This window comes from Bos grunniens, chromosome 7 (assembly GCF_055505025.1).
Source record: "Bos grunniens cultivar Pamir isolate PY7600 chromosome 7, Bosgru_T2T1.0, whole genome shotgun sequence".
Classification (NCBI taxonomy): Eukaryota; Metazoa; Chordata; class Mammalia; order Artiodactyla; family Bovidae; genus Bos; species Bos grunniens.
The window spans coordinates 29144749-29165488 of NC_141171.1; the positions used below are offsets into that span (position 1 = coordinate 29144749).

Consider the following 20740-nt stretch of genomic DNA (forward strand, 5'->3'; position numbering starts at 1 on the left):
GTGGGTGTTTACGAATAGAGTGATCGGGAAAATCTCTCTCAAGGAGATGAGGAAGCAGCCATGTGCATCTCTGGGGGAAAGCGCTGCAGTGAGATGCAAACACGAAGCCAAAGCCCTAAAAGTGGGGGTGTGTATCATGTGTTTGGACTGGTTGATGCTTCATCCCAGCTGTAAGTTTTAATGATTTTACTGTAATTGCTAATGATGGTTCTATCCCTTGGTTTCCTAAGCTGACAGATTTTGTCTTGTTGTATTTCGGTTAGTTCTACTGAGGGGCTTTTGCGTCGCATATGTATAGATATTTGCAATCAAAAATACTTGCTTTATTTTTGGAAGTCACCTGAAAATGGTTTTTGCTATGAATATCATCCAACATTTTTTATGGTGTTTCATCCCTATGCTTCAGAGGATTTCACCTATTTTTCCTCATTCTTTAAATTTATCAAATTTTTTCAGTTCTTAGACCACATCTTGATGTACCCTTGAAGACCTAATGTAATTTGTCTTATTTTGGTTAAACAAGTGTGATTTCTCTGTTCAGAATACCATTTGAAGTGTGACTTTTGGTTGCCTACATGTTGCCTCAGTTCTAGAACTGACTGAACAATTCACTGTCGACACAGAACCAGAACTAAGGTCAACTTACATCTTCACCAGCTGCATTATCATGTTCCTGGTAGTGGCTGGGGAACACTGTGGATTCCTGGTGATTCTCCTGCCTTTAGTAATAATAAAAATCATATGGAAGCTCATCTCACCTGAGCTATACAGGAGTAGATATATGCTTATCACATAGGCTTTTAATTATACTTTTAGTTAGGTGCCTAAATAGATAGGATATAAACATGGACATCAGACCGTGCTTAACTCTTCTACTGTGATAAACAGGAGTGCCGAGGGGTCCTGATAAATACAAAGATGTATATGACCAAAGGCACATTGCAACTTGAATAGACTCTCCCCGCAGGCTCTTACTGGAACATTATTCATGACTGGTTTCCATTAGTCACTGAATGAAGTTTTGTTTCTTCCTCTTACTGTTACAGTGCTGTCCCTGCTGATGACAACATGAATCGCCAAAGGCCAGGGCTTGTTTATATTATGTGTGCCATTTCTCTGGCTGAGTACATAGTCAGGACTGAATGGTAAATTAAAGATTCCCAAAAGACAAGCCTACTTGGCTCTATTATATTACTATGATGAATCTGCCATTAATACGGTTCTAATTGTTTTACTTTTATAGACATAAAATCATTCCCCTTAGTGACTAATAATAGGGTTTATTGATTTTACTAAACATTATTCATTCCAGGCCTGCTCATATCAACTTGTGCTGAACATATGCAAAACGCCTGCAGTGCTAACACAGTGCAAATTAACTTCATGGAGAAATGAGACTGAAGAGTTGTTTACAGCTGTGGTCCCAGCGAATGCAGAATATTAAAAACAAGGTAATAGGCTCCATATAGAACCATTTGTTCCTAGATTAGGATCTCAGATGGCTTTTTCATGGAAACTTGCCATTGATGTTCAGCCCAGGTCATTAGCACTTACTGAGTAAAAAGGCTGGCCTTATGTATTCACCCTGACTGTGACCCTGATTTAGTGTGGTTTCAGCCCAAGGGTCTGAGAGTAACCAGAATGAATAGCTCTGATTGATACAGGATAAAACAGCAGTTTAAATGATAATTACTGGTCCATTTCATTCCCTCCCTGACTCTGAAAGAGACAAGACAGGCAAAGCCATTTATTACTGTTTTTGTCACTAACCACAGTCATCCATTCCCTGCTTCCTGCAGAAGCTTGAGTCATAAATGTTGTTTGCTTTCAGTTAACTTTAGGAGAGAAAACAGAGTGAAACCCACTATTAGCAGTGCCTCCATCATAGTTTCTTATTTTTCTTAACGGAATCACTCTCCAAAGCAGGGGTTCCCAGCCTTGGCACTATGGACATTTTGGACAGTTGGCGGACATGTTCTTTGTTAGGGGCGGAACTGTGCACATTGTAGGGTGTTGAGCTAGGCTCTACCCTCCCGATGTCAGTAGCAACTTCGAACCACCCCACCCCAGGCTGTGACAGCCAGCTGGTCATGTGAAATTCAGATCTCCTGCCCACCTCCTCTCCCACAGATAGACTACTGTGCCTTCTTGTTTTCTGTTTCTTTAGAAGATATAAAAGCCAGCTGTGATGCCTGGTAATCTCATGAAAGTGTAGTGGGGGTGCTCACTTGACCAACATGGGCCCGATCTTCTAAAAACAGAGTTGGATGATCTAGGTTTTAACCTAATAATTAGTAGATTTTATAGACTAAAAATGAATTCAATCTAAAACCCATGTCTGAGGGCTGAATTTGACTCACAGCACCTCAAATTGGAAAATGCACTTTATGTATGTTGTTAAAAATCCTCACACCAGCTCTCTAAAATACATATTATTTTTCCCTGGAATGAAGACATTCCAGTTAGAAAACCTGGAGAAAGGAGTCATTCTTAAGAGGTTGCTGGGATTGAACTCAGATTTCCTTCCTACAAGGAGTACCATTTGATTCATGTACAGAAATACACTTAGGGAGCTTTCCAGATGCACTATACATTTCAGTGAAGATTTTTTTTTTTAACTCAGACATTTGAAAATAAAATGAAAGGAAACATGACATACCTGGAAATTGAGAGGAAATAAAGCTCTCCAGGGCCATCGTGAACACAAGACACAGACGATGCCCGCGAGTGTGGTCCAGTTCACAGTCCAGGTTTCTGGTCAGGTGTATGGTGGCCTGCCCCACCTGCGGTCATTCTCATGGAACAGTGAGTAGCGGGTACACGTGGGGCCAGACCCCTTACCTGGGTCCATAGCAGAAATGACTAATCATTCCAACGCCCCAGCTTCACATGGGTGAGATCCCACCGAGTTCTCAGCCCAGCTCTCCAGGCAGCTGCTAAAAATGGATCAAAGTTAACACACAAAATAAAATAAGTTTGGCATCCCTCTGAGAAACTGAGATCTTGAGTGACGGAATCGTGACCTTGTATCTTTCAAGGGTATCAGAAACCCCTCATTTTCAAGCCAGGAAACTTAACATGGAACTGTGCTTCCCATTATTAGAAAATTTAGAAGTTATTTTATTTACCTTCAGTATTTTAAAGCAACCATTATTCCTTTAGTCAGAAAAGTTGAGAAACCAAAATCATTATTTATTGACTCATCTTTCTTTTGATTTGTGGAGTTTTTTGTTTTTTTTTTTTAACTTTGTGTCATCACAGCTTTGCTTCCTCTCCTGCCTCCCTCTTAAAAGGATCCCTGATTAAATTGGGTCCACCCAGATAATCCAGGATAATCTCCTCATTTCAAGGTCAGTGGATTAGCAACCTTAATTCCATTTTCAGTCTTAGTTTTCCCTTTGCCATGCAACTCAACATAGTCACAGGTTGTAAGGATTAGGAAGTGGACTTCTCTGGGAGGTCATTGTTCTCCCTGCCATCCACCCAACACATTTCCTTTACACCTGGGTAGAAATCGTAACACAGTGAATAATAACAGCTAGCATTTACATTGGATTTAGTGTGCCTTAGACACTGTTCCTAAACACATCACATAAAACAATTCACTTAATGCTCATGACAACCAATTACTATCCCCATTTAGAGTTGAGGAAACTTAGGCACAGACATAAAACTTGTGATAGAATCACTGTGTAAGTGATGGTCTGGCTTTATGACTACTATATGCTGCTTCAGAAAAGGGATCCTAAAGTCCCTAGGTAATTAACAAAAGCTGTGAAAAGTCGCTCAGTCGTGTCCGATTCTTTTGACCCCATGAACTATAGAGTCTCTGGAATTCTCCAGGCCAGAATTCTGGAGTGGGTAGCCTTTCCCTTCTCCAGGGGATCTTCCCAACCCAGGGGTCAAACCCAGGTCTCCCACACTGCAGGCAGATTCTTTACCAACTGAGCCACAAAGGAAGCCCAAGAATACTGGGGTGGGTAGCCTGTCCCTTCTCCAGCAGACCTTTCTGACCCAGGAATTGAACTGGGGTCTTCTGCATTACAGGTGGATTCTTTACCAATCCCTTAACAAAAGCTAGCCTATGTATTACTTTCAGAGGGGCCAGTGAGAGAAGCATAGCCTTTATCTCTAGTTTGCTATGAGACAAATGCTTGTGGAGTCTTCTGGAGCCAGGGAGGCAACCCAGACCCAGATCCTGGAAGCCTGGAGGGGCCTCAGCATACAGCTGGCAGAAATTGTCAAAAATCTTAACCTTTTTTCTGGCTGTCATGATGGCCCTTGCCACCGTGAATCCTCTACCACCTACATCTGATAACTAGAAGCTCAGAATGAAAGAGTTGGGCTTGGCGGCAATGGGTGCTTGGCTGACTGGTTGCTGGGGCAAGTGGATGATTTTTTGATTCTGGAAGAGACCGTCATAGAGTCTCACAAAGGATCTCCAATTCAGACCTTTAATCAGCTCCAAATGATGTGCTTACTGTCCCAGAGGGCTTCTGAAAAGATTAGAAAAGGAAGACCTTAAAACCACAACTCTAAACTCACTTCCCATAACCAGATCCTTTTCTAGTACATTTTATTAGGGAGTGGGGATATGTGAAACATATTTACATTTGCAGAATGTAAACATTTTAACTATAATTTCTATAATCCTTTATTGGAATTACTTTATTTTAATGTTGTGGAAGCCTTTAAAAAAATTGCTTAGACTTCTTCTTGGCCTCAGCAGGCCTTGTTGGGGGCTGGTCATGCTGTTTGATTCAAAAATTCTTCCTAATAAGGGTGGCAGGGTCAGGGGCCCAAGGGCACCCTGGGCACCATGCAGTCATTAAAGGGCTACAGGTTGGACACAGAAGGTGGTCCCATCTCCCCATCACTCTCCAGAGAAGGTAGTCCAACTACCCACCCCCTGCTTCTAGGTCAGATCTCAAATTTTGCAGGATCTATTTCTAGACTGATCATTAGCCAGTGAAAGAGAGGTACAGTCCCTAGCCTAGCAGGGGTGACCTCTTAGCACAGTCATGGAGAGGAGGGCATCTCTAGTAGGATGGTGGTGAAGTTGGATGTTTTCAGCTTCATGTGATAGAAACCGTGGCTCAGACGGCCTTTAAACCACAAGGAAAAGTGTTTTTTTCCATAACATGAAGCAGAGAGCAGGGTGAGCTCCAAGCAGAGCCCTCCATACTGCTGGTTCTGCTTCTCTGCACCACTCGTTGCTTTGTCTTGTTTTGTCCCTCCTCTGATGGCCATGAGAATTCGAGGAGCCCCATCCAGAGGCAACAATGTCCAGGGGACAGGACTGAGTCTGTCTCTCTCTTAGGAGGGAAGAAACTTTTCTTGGATGCCTCTGACAGACATCCTCTCATGTCTCCTTGGCCAGAACTGGGTCACATTCTCCTAAATCATCATGGACAAGAACATGAGATTGTCAAGACCTTCTGAAGCTAAGAAGGGTGAGAACGGGCCCTGGGATCATGCACGGGCACAGTGGGGTGACATGGTTTAGAACCGGAGTTCCGTGAGGGGAAAGAAGGAGGAGGTAAATGTGAGAATGAACGTTTCCTGAGGCCCAGTGGCACTTGATAAATTCTCCTGGCATCCTCTCCGGCTCTTCCAAGGTGTAGGTCTGCATACAGGATGGTGTGGGTGGGCAGGATGAGGCAGGTGGTTGTTTGTACTTAAGCAAAACTCAGAGGTACCCTTGGGAGTAACTGAATCTCCCCTAGAGAGTCTGGTGGCTGGACAGAATTGAGGAACTCGGGTTATGGGCTACACTAAGCATTCCAAACAAGAAAAAGGACTTAGAAACCTGCCGAGTAGGGCTTTACTGGTGGCAAAAATAGATGCCTGTCTTCACTGCCTCCCCTAAAACACACACACACACACGAAGTTATGTTGTCCTTTTATCTTGCCCAAGTTCCTTGGAATTTATAGCTTATAAGGATTGACAGGAACCTACCTTGTCCCCAGGCAAGCTGACTGCACTCCAGAGAGAAATGAGGAGCTCAGGACCATTCATACTGGAACAGAGACACAGTGGGGGTGGGGAGAGGTATGATAAGGGGGCTGGTGGGTTAGAAAGGGCATGCCTCAGGCACTGGTGTTCCAAGGGAAAGCTCAAGAGCCCCCTGACACAGGGTGACTCTTAACCCTTCCAAGAAAAAGGAAGGTTCTTTGGGAAAGAGAAATCAGTCCGGAGCTTGGCGTCTTTGACTTAGGGTTACTGAAGAATTTCGGTTGAGAAGAAGCCTGTCTGCTTCTGAAGAGAGTCCTGTGCCTTCTGGAAGGGCAGGGGTAGGTGGTAACTCCTAGGCAGCCCAGTGGTCCCAGCTGGTCCCGTACTGCACGAGGCGTGGTCCGCTTTGCCTCCACCCACCTCTCCTATTGCAGAGAGTAGAACACTTGGTGAGGAAGAAGACAAAGGAATTGACCCAGTGTTCTGACCTGCCACCAACCCTCCGTGGGCCCCAGTGTGCATGAGCTAACCTGCTTACCCTTGGAGGATGGACACCCTGACTTGATGGGGGATGGGCTAGAGCTGCACTTGCAGATCTAGTGACCAAATTCCTTCCAGAGAAGGAATTTTGAAAGTGGGTGAACCGCATAGAAGGCAGAATTTGTTTGGGAAACATCTTCTGCGTTCCTCCTAAGGGCCTGGTGTTTCCCAGGCAGTTGAAAGCTCAGACGCTGGGCTCACAGCCCCTCAGCAGCGTGGCACGGCCCTTTCTTCTATGCATCAGCCAGGAGTCTACAGAGCTGGGCACAGAGGACCCTACGGACCTTTGGCCAACTGTGAAGATCTGGTGCACAGATGAGTGTTTGCTTGGGGACTCTGTGACCAAAGCTCGTAAACTTTCCAGTGTGTTGTGCTCAGCCTCAGAAGTCCCCAGGTACCTGTGTGTCTGCCACCCACCCCAAAACCCCCACTGTACCCTCGGTGATGAGATACAGGGACAAATAATAAAGGATGGCAGCAGCTGGAGACCAGACTGTCTCCTGGTCCGTGCTGCCCCCAGGCTGGGGTGAGAAGTCCCCAGCCAGGAGCTCCCAGAGGCCCTCGGACCACACAACCAGATGTGCCCAGAGTTGGTGAGTTGAGGTGACTCATTTCCGCCCCTCACCTGGAGTCTTGGTTGTCCAGTCATTGAGCGCTAGGGTCAGAGGTGGAAAGTGCCCTGCAGCCTAGGAGAGCCCCGCTACCTGTAATGGTACCTATCTCAAGGGGCCTCACGCAACTTCTGAAATCCCCGTGTGATAGTCTCGAGCCCCAGCCGGGTTCCTGTGACTGACTCTGGTGGGTGAGGCAGGCTCAAGTCATGTAGGCGACCAAGCAGCATCCCCAGGGCCAGCTGAAGGGACTTCCCTCTTGTCGTCTAGTGATGGAAGCTGATGAACTTGCGCTGAATATAAATGCGACATTCTCCCAGAAGGCCACGTATCTCTGTCCCACTCCTCGTGAGGGCTCCGAGGGCCTGAGGCTCCCTCCATGCTTGGCAGGCTCACCTGCGTACCCCTGCCTGCTAATGCCACCTTGCCTTAGTCGAGGATTTGTAAGCTGTAAGTGGCACAAACCTGTTCGAGGTAACTTAAGCAAAATAGGCAAATGTAATGTAGGGCAGAGAGGTCTTATGGGGGAAGGGTGGAAGGGATATACAGTGTCATGGGGGCTGGCGCTGGGGCGTGGACCATCTTCAGGCACCTGGGCAACTTCTCCCTTTCTCTCCCCTCCCCCACTGTCCCTTCCCCTCCCCACACCCCACCCACCCCTGTCCCCCTGGTGTCTCTGTCTCTCATCACGATTCTCCCTCTGCTCTTTCTTTCCCTCCGTCTCATTCTTTCTCCTGCTGCCCACTGGCTATCTGCGATTCTCCAAACACATGGCTTGCCTTGCTGGCAGTCCTGTCTGGCATCTCCATTCTAAGTCCAGGTCCCCGGGAGAGAGGATCCATGTGGTCCGACTTGGGTAGGGTCAGGAAGGCACTGCAGTTAGGATGACTTGCCCTGCTAATGGGACGGGAATGGGAACAGATGGCTAAGCTGGCTCCTGGGTTTGGCTTCTCTGGGCCAGCCCTACACCTGTGCCATCTTCACCCTGTGGCCAAGGAACATTTGTGGCCAAGAACCATTCAAACCAGCTTAGTTACAAAGAGGGTTTATTGAAAGCTGACAACTCTCATAATGCCCAAGGATAGGAAGGGAATTGGCAGGTCATAGTGATGATGTCTAGAAAACCCCTAAATCTCTCTCCGGTGTCACATAATCTCTTCCCCCTGCTTCTCTGGGCGCAGCTGTCCTGTTCTCCTGCCTCTGTTGACAGACTGACTGTCTCCACCTCCTTGCGGCTTCCCTGCTCCTGTTACAGAATGTGACTTGTGACTAGCGGGGACCTCAGTGGCCCACTTTTCATCATCATTTAATGAACCCAGCTTTCCAGTTCCCACTGCAGATTCCTAGGCCAGGTGCAATGGATTTCTGTTCTTTTCACAGCCAAATGTGGCTGGCAAGACTTGGGAGAGGCAGGGCAGAGTCATACTGAACCCAGGACTGTCCTTCCCAGCTTTCCTGTGGAAAAGCACACTCTCAAGGAAGGAGATGAGGTGGTGGCATCTCTATTCTATCCTGACAGGACATCCACTCACACATGTGCTTGTTTTAGCCTAAAAACTGTTCCGGATGCTGGAGATAGAACAATAGGAAAAAAGCAAATCCTGCCCTCGTGGAGTTTACATTCTAGTGGGAGGACATGACCATCTACAAATACACAAACAAATATATCCCACATGTTGGGTGCTAGTTAATGATAAATACGGCAACGAGAACAGGGAGTACCTAGGAAGAAGATATTTCTAATTTTGTGGTATAAGAAAAATAGACGTTTTTGTTTTTGCCCTGGTTCCTGGCACAGAACTCCTAAAACCCTTGGAATTTCCTGTGCTAGGAATGTGTTTTGTTATTCATAAAGAGCCCATTTTGACTACACCTGAATTTACATTAATGAAGTGACTCTTGGCAGGCCCTGAGTTAGCTTTGGCATTGGGGTTGGTCAGCAGAGGACCCAACTACATGGTTAGAGGTTTGGAACCTTTAGAGGGAAGAAGGACCAGAGATTGTGTTCAATCACAATGGCCAATGATTTGATAGGACTTGGTAAGTCATGAATATGTCATAAACTTAGGGCTTCCCAGATGGCTTAGGCAGTAAAGAATTGCCTGCAATGCAGGAGACCTGGGTTCAGTCCCAGGGTTAGGAAGATCCCCTTAAGAAGGGAATAGCAACCCACTCCAGTATTCTTGCCTGGAGAATCCCATGGACAGAGGAGCTTGGTGGGATACAGCCCATGGGGTCACAAGGAGTCGGATACAACTGAGCGACTAACACTTTCATGTAATTAACTTAAATAGAAACTCTTCAACACAGGGTCCAGAGAGCTACCTGGTTAGTTAACACATCTCTGTCTGAGGAGATGGTGTGCCTGGAGAAAGATGGGAGCTCTGGACCATCTGTCTCCTCCCATATCTTTTTCTATGCATCTCTCCCATTTGACTGTTCCTTCTATCCTTTATGATAAAACTGTAATCATATGTATAATGCTTTCCCAAGTTCTGTGAGTCATTCCAGGAAATCACTGAACCTGCTTGTTGGGGAAAAGTTTCATGGGAACTGCCAAATTCATAGTTGACTGGGCAGAAATGCAGGTAGCTTAGGGACCCCACGTACAGCTGGCATCAGATGTGGGGGCAGTTTTGTGGGACTGCACCCTTAACCTGTTGTGTTTGCCCTAACTCCAGGTAGTGTCAAAATCAAATTGTAGGACCCAGTTGGTGTTGGTGAACTGTTGCCAGAAAATGATGTGATTTTATATAGGAGTTTCAGGGAAGAGACACATAAAGGAAATGAGGGACCTAGTCATGTTGTCTGTAGAATAGTGTTTCAGGCAGTGGGAGGAGCACATGCAATGGTCCTGGGGTCCGAATGTGCTTGGGGTATTTAAGGGAAAGGAAGGAGAACGGTGTGGCTAGTGCTCAGATGAGGAGCACAGTGGTCAACCACGTTGTATGGATACAGCTTTGCAGTGGCAGCCCCCTAGTGCATGGTCAGCCAAGCTATCCCCTAGCTTTCTCTTGAAAGCTAACAGATTGAAGATGCACAAATCACACAGTTTATGAGAGCAATTTAAACCAAAGCATATAGTAAGTAGAAGAAAATGGAGTGGATTGTACACAGGCTGGGGTACAGGCAGAGGAAGGGCCACATCTCCTGAATTCCATGTTACATAATGTTCCTTTGTCCTGTTTCTGTACGACATCCATCTCCCCCACTGTGCTGTTATGAGGACCACAGGTGAGGGGTGAGGATGCCTGCAGTTGGCACAGCTCGCTCTGTTGGAGATCCTGGCTGAGATCTGTAGCGTTAGCCTGAGGAGCACTTAAGGGCTTTATCTGCATGTCCAGGACAGAGGGCACAGGCATCACCAACAAGTGGCTAAGGTCGGACCTCCCAGATACTGAGTGCTTTGTGTCCTCATGTGTATTTAGGATACCGTGAATATTCAGTGCTTCCTGGGCCTTAGGTATATTTAGTGTATCATGAATATGTATTATTTACTTGGTTCTTACATTCCTTTCTATCTAGGTTCACACATATATGCTCCACTTGCTTTATCTAACATATCTCCCAGGTATGTTAGATAATAATTTAATTATCTATGCTTAACGCACCTAACGATTTGCATCCACCTCATTTGTTTTCTTGTCTTCTACCACAGAACTGAATATTCTCAGTAAGGCAAATGCTCATCCCATTAAGTCCAAGAGGTGGCTGTGTGTGTGTTTGGGTGGGGAGGAGGTTTACTGTAGCAGTCTTGTAAGCTATTGTAGGTGCTTGGTTTTTACTCTGGACTAGGAGGAGCTGTCTGTTTACATGTGCTTACAACTTCATCATATGCGTGGAAGATTTTAAGAAGGGAAGGAGATAGGAAACATTATAGAAGCAGAGGCCATGAGATTCTTTGTATATATGTATAGTATGAAAATGCTGAGAACCGGGTTATTGGGTGAGGTAGATCATAGATATTAATTTTACTTGTTCATCTACCAGCTATTTCCATCTCATCCTGGTTACAAGGGGGACAAGAACATGCAGGGTGAGACAGCCACCCCAGGATGCAAAGGGAGGTGCTGGGCACAGAATGGACAAGAATCCTCTTAGAGAACAGATACAGTCAAGCTCTAGTTGGTGGCTGAATGGGAAAAGTTTGCAAGGTAGGAGGAGATAAAGTAGTACCTTTAGGGTTGTTTAGAGGCTGCGTTTGACTCATCATTCAGTCTTTGCCATAAGCTTGACTTAACTCCCAAAGATGTCCTACTCAATCATTCTTCATGTTATTTCCTTCTGCCTGTTTGAATGAATTTTGGGTGGGATGATGTAATGCACTTTAATTGTACCATTTCTGTGATCTGGATTATAGCTGGGGCAGAATACTCATATTTTTACCACTTGGATGAAAATATTGTAGTGTTTCTTAGTAAAGCAAAAAGTACAGCAGTTTCAACTGGTATATAACCCTAAAATGGCAATTTTAGCTCTACTGAAAAAGTCATTTAAAAATGTTTTTGTGGAGTATTATGTAAGGAGTCTCTTGCTGAAAAGAATTTGGAGATTATTTCTTTTTCATGTTTCTATAACACAAAATGTACAATTGGATGTTGTTTATTTGTAAATTACAGTTTCTTAAAGAAACATAAAACATGAAATTAATATTCTATTAATATTTTTAAAAGTAAGATTAATACATGAAAACATATAAGTTATTTCATCTTTATTTGTAGTCAAACATTGTTTGACCAGCAAATGTTCTATGTTACTGCCTTAAATATACCTCAAAATAGCAGGTTGGCTGTATGGAAAAATAGCCAGAAATCCAGTATAACTTTTTATAACAAAATAAATTCCGGAAGGGTCAAACATTTAGTGAAAGCATCATGGTACTAAAAGAAAACATGGATAATTTATTTATATTTTTGGAGTGGGAGTGATGCTTCTGTATTTAACATCAAATTCAGAAGCCATAAAGGGAAAGATTGATAATTTGATTACATTTAAAATTTTAAGTTCCATTTGGGGAATAACATCAGAAATAAAGTCAAATAACAAAAAAGAGACTGGGGAAATATTTGCAATATATACCTCAGGCAAAGGGCCAATTTTTTTAAGATTCTATAGCAATTGTCTTGATTTAATTTTATTTTTTAATTCAGTTTTTATTTTATATTGGAGTATAGTTGGTTTACAATATTATGTTAGTTTCAGGTATGCAGTAAAGTGATAAAGTTGCACATCTATATATGCTCATTCTTTTCAGATTCTTCCCCATATAAGTTATTACAGAATATTGAGTTCCCTGTACTGTATAATAAGTCCTTATCTGTTTTATATATAAGAGGGCCCATTTTTTTACTCAGTGTATTTTTAAAAGCAACAAGATATAAGCAACCAGTTGACAGAAAAGGAACAAGATGACTAATAGAAATATTGAAATATGGTCATATAGCACATTACAGGGAGACAGATTATTTTTTACAATTAATACAGCAAAGGTTAAATGCTGGTGAGTGTGTGGGTCAGAGTTCCTTCACTGGTAGTGAGAAATATCGGGGCCCAGTTTGGCACTGTTTGTCAAAACTGAAAATGCACATAATAACTCCCTTTGGGGGAATTTAGCCTATAGCCATTCTCAGTTGCACAAAGACACTATGTGAATGTATTCACTGTATCGTTTTAAACAACTGGAAACTACTTAAACATCCATCACTGTGGCTTAGTAACGGTAGAACCGCAACATGGTACCCTGAAAAGAATGAAGTCTGTGTGTATCCACCGGCTATGATGGCCACAGCACATTTGTTAAATTCATTTGCTGGATGTTATATATAGGATTGTAGGAGTACAAGCTCTTCCGTGAATAAGCGAGTACATGTTCCTATACGTGTGTGTTGTGTATTTGTGCGTACGTATGTGTGCATATTTGAGCAGTGTGTTTGTATTTGGACAGAACATCTGGAAAGCAGGCCTCTCACATTGTTAACAGTGGTCACTTGTGATGAACGGGAAGTGGGGGGAAGTGGCCTAGAGGAGGAAGGCACTGTATTTTTAATTGATATAAATTGTGAACCATGACTTTTTTGAAGTGATGGACATGAATCACTTTAAAAGTAAGCTGTCATTTCTCTCACCAAGAATTTGTGCCATGGTATCTGTCTATTTCTACTTCTCTTGCCTTCGCTTCACTATCTCTACTTGATTCATCTCTAGTTAATTTAATATATAGCACATTAAGGGAGAATGTTTATTAGCTATAGAGTTTTCACAGTGATGTTAACGGCTTTCAGATTTATTATACAACGTTTGTCCTTAGTTATTTGGGTCTAATATTTTATTTTAGCATAACATCATGTGCATCTTCTTATATATTTAATGAGGAAAATGCTCAAATGGAGTAGGATACAAACACATGTCTTTATTAATGATAGGCCAAGTACCCTCCCACGGTGCTTCATATTTCTGAGTTAAAAATAGAACATGTCAATTGTGATATAAAGCTCTTCCAATAGAGGTTTTATTTCATTTTGCAATCATAGTTTCATCATTTTAGGAAACTCAGTTGTGATGGTCATGTGGGAGTAAACCATGGGCTCATCTGCATTATGGCTGCCATTGTGGAAAAGTAGCTCAGGACCCTCAGAGACAGAGGACATACAGTGATTTACATATTTAGCAAGAAATGAATTTAATGAGAAGTTAAGTTTAGTCAATGCCCAGAGTAATACAAAGGCTTTTTTTTTTTCCCTGCTTAGCATCTAGGGACAGGCAGTAAGTGATGGATCCAGAAACTACAAGCAGATTTAGAATAGTTCTTTTTTTTTTTTTAAATTATATCCCATAAGCAGTTTCTTGTTATTTATTTTTGGCTGTGCTGGGTCTTTGTTGCTGTGTGCTGGCTTTCCCTAGTTGCGGCGAGCTGGGGCTCCTCTTCCATGCAGTGGGCAGGCTTCTCATTGCAGCGGCTTCTCTTGTTGCGGAACACGGGCTCTAGGGTGCATGGGCTTCAGTAGTCATGGCACACGGGCTCAGTGGCTGCAGCTTGTGGGCCCTAGAGCATGGGCTTCGTTGCTCCGCAGCATGTGGAATCTTCCCAGACCAGGGATCGAACCTGTGTCCCCTGCATCAGCAGGCAGATTCTTATCCATTATCCATTATACTACCAGCAAAGTCCTAGAATAGCTCTTAGAGTAAACAATCTTGTCATATTTCCATCTCATATTCTAGTACATATTTCTATGTCAATAGAGGTAAACTTGCATTTTTCAAATTTTGCATTTGCTTGGAAAATCTTTTTTTTCTTTGCTCAAAGTGCCTTCCCCCCCACCCAATGTGAAGTTAACTAATATTTTAAACTGTGAGAATTATTTTAGTTTAAATATTCAAATTCACGTTTCTGAGGTGAACTTTGTGAATTATTTTGTTTTGAGTGGTCACTTTAATGTTTAGACAACTTCTGTCTCTAATCATAATCATGAAAAAAGTTGCCTGATTATGTGTAATGTTTCCTCCTTGGTAGTCACATATAGTCCTACATGATAAAAGAAGATGAAAGAACATTTTTATTTTTGGCAGTCCATGTCTTCATGCTGAGTCCTTAAATTAGACTCCCTGCACAGCCTTTGCTTGGAACACTCATTTTCTTGTGCCAAATTAAGAAGGGCTGCCGTCACTCTTGTGGCCACTGTGTGCGTCATCTGAATGAAAGCTTGGTCCTTGACAATCTATCATCTGGACAAAATAGTCATTTGGCACAGTTTGGATTTTCAGAGTTTATCCACAACAAAGATAACGAATAGCTGCATAAGGGGAATTCTGCACAAACAGAATTGCTTGGAAAGAAAAAACAACAACAGACTTGGAAGGGAAAAGAAAGCCTTAAATGGTACTTATCTATGAAATGCATCTACTTCTGAAAGTGCCTGTTAACCTCAGAAAGATGTTCTCATTTCCACGCGATCAGCTAAGCTCTAGGGGTGCATGAACCCTCCTGAAGTAGTAGGCAACATTTTGCTTAACATGATCACCTCAGACCTTTCTCTGAAGGAAAAGATCTTTAGTTTTAATTAAATCCCAAAGATATAAATGAATGAAGTTTAAGATGCATTCGTAGAAACACTCATAGTTCACGACCACTTTGTTTCTTGAGTGTTGCTGTCATTTGTTGTTTCTGCCTGGCATCCATTTCCCCTGCTTTGGGCCCTTTACCTCAGTTTCCCTTTGGGGGGACCTCACTGTGCAGAGCCCAAGGCTCAGGTGTGGCTAATCAGCATATTCTGCCCTCTTGGCCGTAGTGTGTGTGTGTGTGTGTGTTAGTCACTCAGTCGGCTCCGACTCTTTGTGACCCCATGGACTGCAGCCCGCCAGGCCATTGTGACTGGTTCAGGAGTGAGCAGGTGACTCAACAATGGGCCAGTGAAATTTAGGTCTGAGAATGTGCCAGAACTACTGGGTAAGAGGCCCTTTCTTTTCTGTAGTTGCTGAATAGATAGAATATAAATCTGACTCGGACAGGGTCTTCCGTGTGGTGAGGGCTCTCCTGGAAGTGCAGCCAACAGGAAATAAAATTGAGCCTTGGGATGGAGGTAAACAGTCATGATGCCTTTTTGAGACCCTGAATCTAGCAGTATCTAAAGCAGCCTTCTTCTGTACCTCTTCATTTATCTGAAACAATAAACACCCCTCCCCCACTCTTTGCTTGTTTACATAAATCTGTTTAAGTCGGGATTTTGTCACCTGGGTGACAGAGTCCTGGCTGACATCTCTGCTTTGTGGATATGCATGGTTTTTGAGTGTGTGTGGGAATGGACTTTGTACAATTTTGTGTGCATGCGTGTGTGTTTGCTCAGTCATGTTCAACTCTTTTCGACCCCCATGGACTGTAGCCCACCAGCCTCCTCTGTCCCTGGGATTTCCAAGGCAAGAATTCTGGAGTAGGTTGCCATTTCGTCCTCCAGGGGATCTTCCTGACCCAATCTCCTGCATTGGCAGGCAGATTCTTTACCACTGAGGCACCGGGGAAGCCCACAATTTGGCATGTATAGCAATAAACTGAGTGTCATTTAAGAAATGGGAGGAACTGTTTTGCATGTTTAAGTCTGGGTGACCTAAAATATTTTTAAGGGCTAAAAAAATATTTGTTTTTCTAGCAGGTATTATAGTTTCTACTTTGTTCTTGGCCTACCAAGTTTTGCTCTGGAAAAAAAGAAGGGAAAAAATGCCTTCCTGCCCAAAATGACTTTCATGTGCATTGCGTTTTTTCTGATATTTGCAGTGGGCGGTGGAGATGCCCTTTTGGTACCCTGGGACCTGGAGAGGAGAGGAGAGGAAACAAGATAACCTGGAGGGCACCCAGCTGTGGCCTGGATTTTTCTTATTTCTTCCATTTGGCAATGAGTAAGAAAAAGTGCTGGTTCTTTTTAACTTAGTGAAGTGAGGAGAGAGAACAAAGAGGCAATTTGAAAAATCTGCTCATAGTTTGAACAAAGTGGGTTCTCTTATCTAAGGTTCAGAAGCAACAAAGATTAAAAAAATTCTTTCATATGCTCAAGTGCTTTTTCAGGGTTTGAAAAAATCAATATCATATTCACATTAATGTTTGCTTGTATAAAATATTGACTGTAGATCCATGCCTTTTAGTCCTTATGTAAAAATGCCCATCCTTATCGTCAGAGGTGTTCTAATTGTTTTCCCTCCCCTCTCACGGAAAGAGTAAGGAGAGGACAGCTAAAAGCAGAACTATATAGTTATTTTATAACTGGCACTAACAAATTTCGCCAATTACAGAGTCCATTCTGTAAGCAATGAATGTGAGGCTCCCAATTAATCTAGTGCACCTCCAGGCAAGGTCTAAATCAGCTGGATACAGCGAAAGCAATTTGCACACAGCTAAAAGCAAATTGGAAAATAAGTGTTCCACGCTGCTGCCTATCTTTCCAAGCCAAAGACACAATCAGTATTCTGGCAGCAGCCCTCTGTCATGTTATTTGCAGCTATCAATTTTAATTATAACAATTATTGATTAGTTAGGAAAGTGAATAATCTGAAGCTCAAATAAATGACTCTGTTGCTCATGGTCTCCTCCCTGCCCCTCATGAGGAGATGTTGTGCCGAGTCCTCTCCCTAAAGATCCCACCTGGATGTCTGGTTAGTTCCCTCATTATTTCTCTCTCTTCTCCCCACCACGCATACAGTCTGAGTTTTGCAATTTGGCTTAAAGACTGCTCTGACCTGAAATAATGCTAGGTCAGCATCTTATTTCTAACCAGAGAATTTAGAGACAGTTACAGAAAAGATAGCTCAATTTTGAAGATTTTGAATTCATTAAACTATTTTTTGTTCAGTTGGGTGAAGAAGTGAGAAAAGAAATTCCGTAAGAAGGAAAATAGAAGCACAAGAAAGAAAAATGATCACTATTGTTAGACTGAGCAAATAAGACCGTACAGTTTAGTGGGGGGACAAAAAGTGAAATTTGGGATTAAAAGACATGAAAGAACCTTTCTTTTAAGATTATCACCACACCTGTTAACTTTGTGATTTTGTGAAAATCAAGTAGCATCGCAAAGCCATTGTCTCCTAATCTGTAAGATAGGGATGAGAATGGCTCGATGAGAATAGTACTTTCTTAATTAGGTAGTTTAATTTTTTTAGGTGGAAAGGGTTAGGAATGGGGCGGCAACTAAGTGATTCAGTCTTTCTGGAAGGCTCTTCGAAATGGTTATAAATGTTACGTTGAGCTCTCTCCTGCAAGCCTGTCATATTTGTTGAATTAATCAGATTCTCCTCTACTCAGTTTTCTCGTCAGATTCTACATGAAGGAAGCCCCAAAGAGGTGAGCAGATATAGAGATGAGAGATATGAACATTAAATAAATTTCATATCTCAGTTTATGAAGTAGGTGCATGCTGGTAAATTTGCCTATAAAGTGAATTCTGCAAAGCAAATTCCATTTCCCTGTTGATGTCTGTTATAAAATCAAATGTATGTCCATGGAAAAGAATTTCCTAAGATACTAAGTCAAAAAATATCACAGGACAGCTGTAGTTACTTTGAAGTGTGTTCAGAATTTTAAAGTGTTTGGCATGATTTTCCCAACTCTGGGATTCATCTGGAACCTATCTTTGAAGAAAAGGTTGGTTAATAACTGAAAGAAATGAACAGCTTTAGGAACTAAGCTCCCCTCCTTCTCTGGTGTAGATGTTTATATAGTCCATGGACCCAGCTTATAATAATATGTGTTGCTAATAGATGGTGTGGTTTAGCAGGCAAAGCAGTACACTTCCTTAACTTTTGGAAGAGGTAATGACAGGTCAAAAGTGTTATCACTTTCTTAATCTAAAAACTCAGCATATTGAGCCTATTTATAAAAGGCTGGGTAGAGCTGGACACCACCAGTGTGCTCCATATAGGTGGTCCGGTCTGAACGCCACAACCACAGCCTGAGGCACTGATGGTCTGTGAGGTTCCAGAGTAGGATGTGATCCAAGAACTAAAGGAAGGGCAGAGCCTGGTTATTCTTAGCAGTTCCTACAGAGGAGCCATTAAAACCTCGCATAACTCATAATTAGCCTCTTTTTGCAGGAAGACTCATACAATTGGAGAAGCATGCTTGTGGGACTCAAACCTCATAGAGAAAAATAGCCAAATAGTTTCATGAAGTTCAGTTTTGTTTTTTTTTCTATAGATTTCTTATAAATAGTTTCAAATTATGTAGGAGTAAACATCTACTTTTATTTCTCTTACTCTAAGAAAAGGGTAACAGCCAACCTACTTAGTTTGCTCTGAATCAGAGAATACGATTTTTTAAAAATATATGATCATATAATTGCTAGCAAGTCTACCACCAAATTTCATGGGAATCTATTTTACTTTCATAAACATTTATTTTTTTTAATTTTATTTTATTTTTAAACTTTACATAATTGTATTAGTTTTGCCAAATATCAAAATGAATCCGCCACAGGTATACATGTGTTCCCCATCCTGAACCCTCCTCCCTCCCCATACCATCCCTCTGGGTCGTCCCAGTGCACTAGCCCCAAGCATCCAGTATCGTGCATCGAACCTGGACTGGCATCTCGTTTCATACATGATATTTTACATGTTTCAATGCCATTCTCCCAAATCTTCCCACCCTCTCCCTCTCCCACAGAGTCCAAAAGACTGTTCTATACATCAGTGTCTCTTTTGCTGTCTTGTACACAGGGTTATTGTTACCATCTTTCTAATTTCATAAACATTTAAACACCAGAGTGAAAAAAGATCTTCAGTGGTGACATGAATAGGAGTTCTAACTATTGTAGAGTTAATATTTTTTTAAGGATCCTATTTGAATATGTAAGATTAATCCTATTGGTCATATTTTAGAGTATCAAATTCTTTTTTTTTTAAAAACCCATTGTATTTTTGCTTTTAAATCTGCTTTAACATATATTATAAAACAAACAGTACTGTATTTCAATATTTGGTATTTTAAATGCTTTAAGAATTTATCACATTTTAGTTGAAATTCTTGTATGAATAGAATGGGCATAAAAATTTCCTTATTTGATAAAAGATTGTTTACTAAGGGCTAGAATGTCCTTGTGTTATATAGCTCATGACTTTCACTACTGAAAGTGAATGACTTGGTGGAATCAATCAAGAAGTGTTGATATTTAACTCAGAATATGAGATAGCCAGGGCTACTATGTAGCTCAATCAGTAAAGAGTCTGCCTGCAATGCAGGGCACCCAAGTTTGATCCCTGGGTTGGGGAGATCCCCTGGAGAAGGAAATGGCTACCCACTCCAGTATTCTTGCTTGGAGAATCCCATGGACGGAGGAGCCTGGCAGGCTATAATCCATGGGGTCACAAGAGTCAGACATGACTTAGCAAGTAAACCACCACCACCACCATGAGATAGGCTATAGGCATAGTAGAAGGAACATGAGATTTGGTATCAGAAACACTGCTTAGACCCCGAATCTGTTGCATTTGATTTTATGTTCCTGGGCAAGTTATTTAACCTCAATGAGTATCAATTCTCTCATATATAAGGTGGGAATAACAAAAAAATAAGTATGTGTATTAAAGAGAATTACATAAGGTGATGAATTGCAAAGTGCCTAATAGTTACACACTAAACATTATTTTTCTTTCCCATCCCCTTTCTTATCCCAAAATAACATCAAGAGGTATATGATGTAGCCAAGATTCCTCAACTGCTAAATGAAATGTATTTACAAACTTTCTGACTTTTCTGTACTCATAATCCATCAAGAAATAAATTTGAAAACTGAGCTGGAATAATTTCATTATTTAAAAAATGGAAATCTTTGTTGAAAGAGAGTACCTAATCAAACACCCTTGAAATTCTAAGCTTCAGACAACACACTTTGAGCAGTGTTTTATAGACTCACAGAATCTTGATATTAGAAGAGTTTTTAAAGCATCATCTGGTCTGATTGTCCACCTAGTATTCTAATCCCCTTTATCTTATGACTTGGTCCTGTCTGAACTTACACAGAGAACAGAACGCTAGCAGGGATCGGGGGTAGGGTGTCACCAGATTGGAGTTTCACCTGTGGAGCACTGTGGTGGGTTACAACCCAGGTGACCTTAAGTTATTTCTTCTGAATGGGCCTGAGCTACAAGTCTTTGG

At 42.2% G+C, this 20740-nt stretch overlaps 2 protein-coding genes across 8 annotated transcripts in view; one reads left to right on the forward strand and one right to left on the reverse strand.

Annotated features, from left to right (window-relative positions):
* LOC147368974 (uncharacterized) overlaps positions 1 to 2789 on the reverse strand; it is a 16877-nt gene extending 14088 nt beyond the window's left edge. The window contains exon 1 of the mRNA XM_086410616.1: positions 2660 to 2789. Coding sequence (XP_086266742.1) covers positions 2660 to 2696 — 37 coding nt within the window. The 5' untranslated portion in view covers positions 2697 to 2789. The remainder of the gene's footprint in view (positions 1 to 2659) is intronic.
* The window catches only part of ZNF608 (zinc finger protein 608), a 130613-nt gene extending 113965 nt beyond the window's left edge, over positions 1 to 16648 (forward strand). For all 7 annotated transcript variants that reach the window (XM_086410567.1, XM_086410569.1, XM_086410566.1 and 4 more), the window contains one exon: positions 1313 to 16648. In XM_086410567.1, the coding sequence (XP_086266693.1) occupies positions 1313 to 1337 (25 nt within the window). In that variant the 3' untranslated portion in view covers positions 1338 to 16648. The remainder of the gene's footprint in view (positions 1 to 1312) is intronic.
* The last annotated feature ends 4092 nt before the right edge of the window (positions 16649 to 20740 follow it).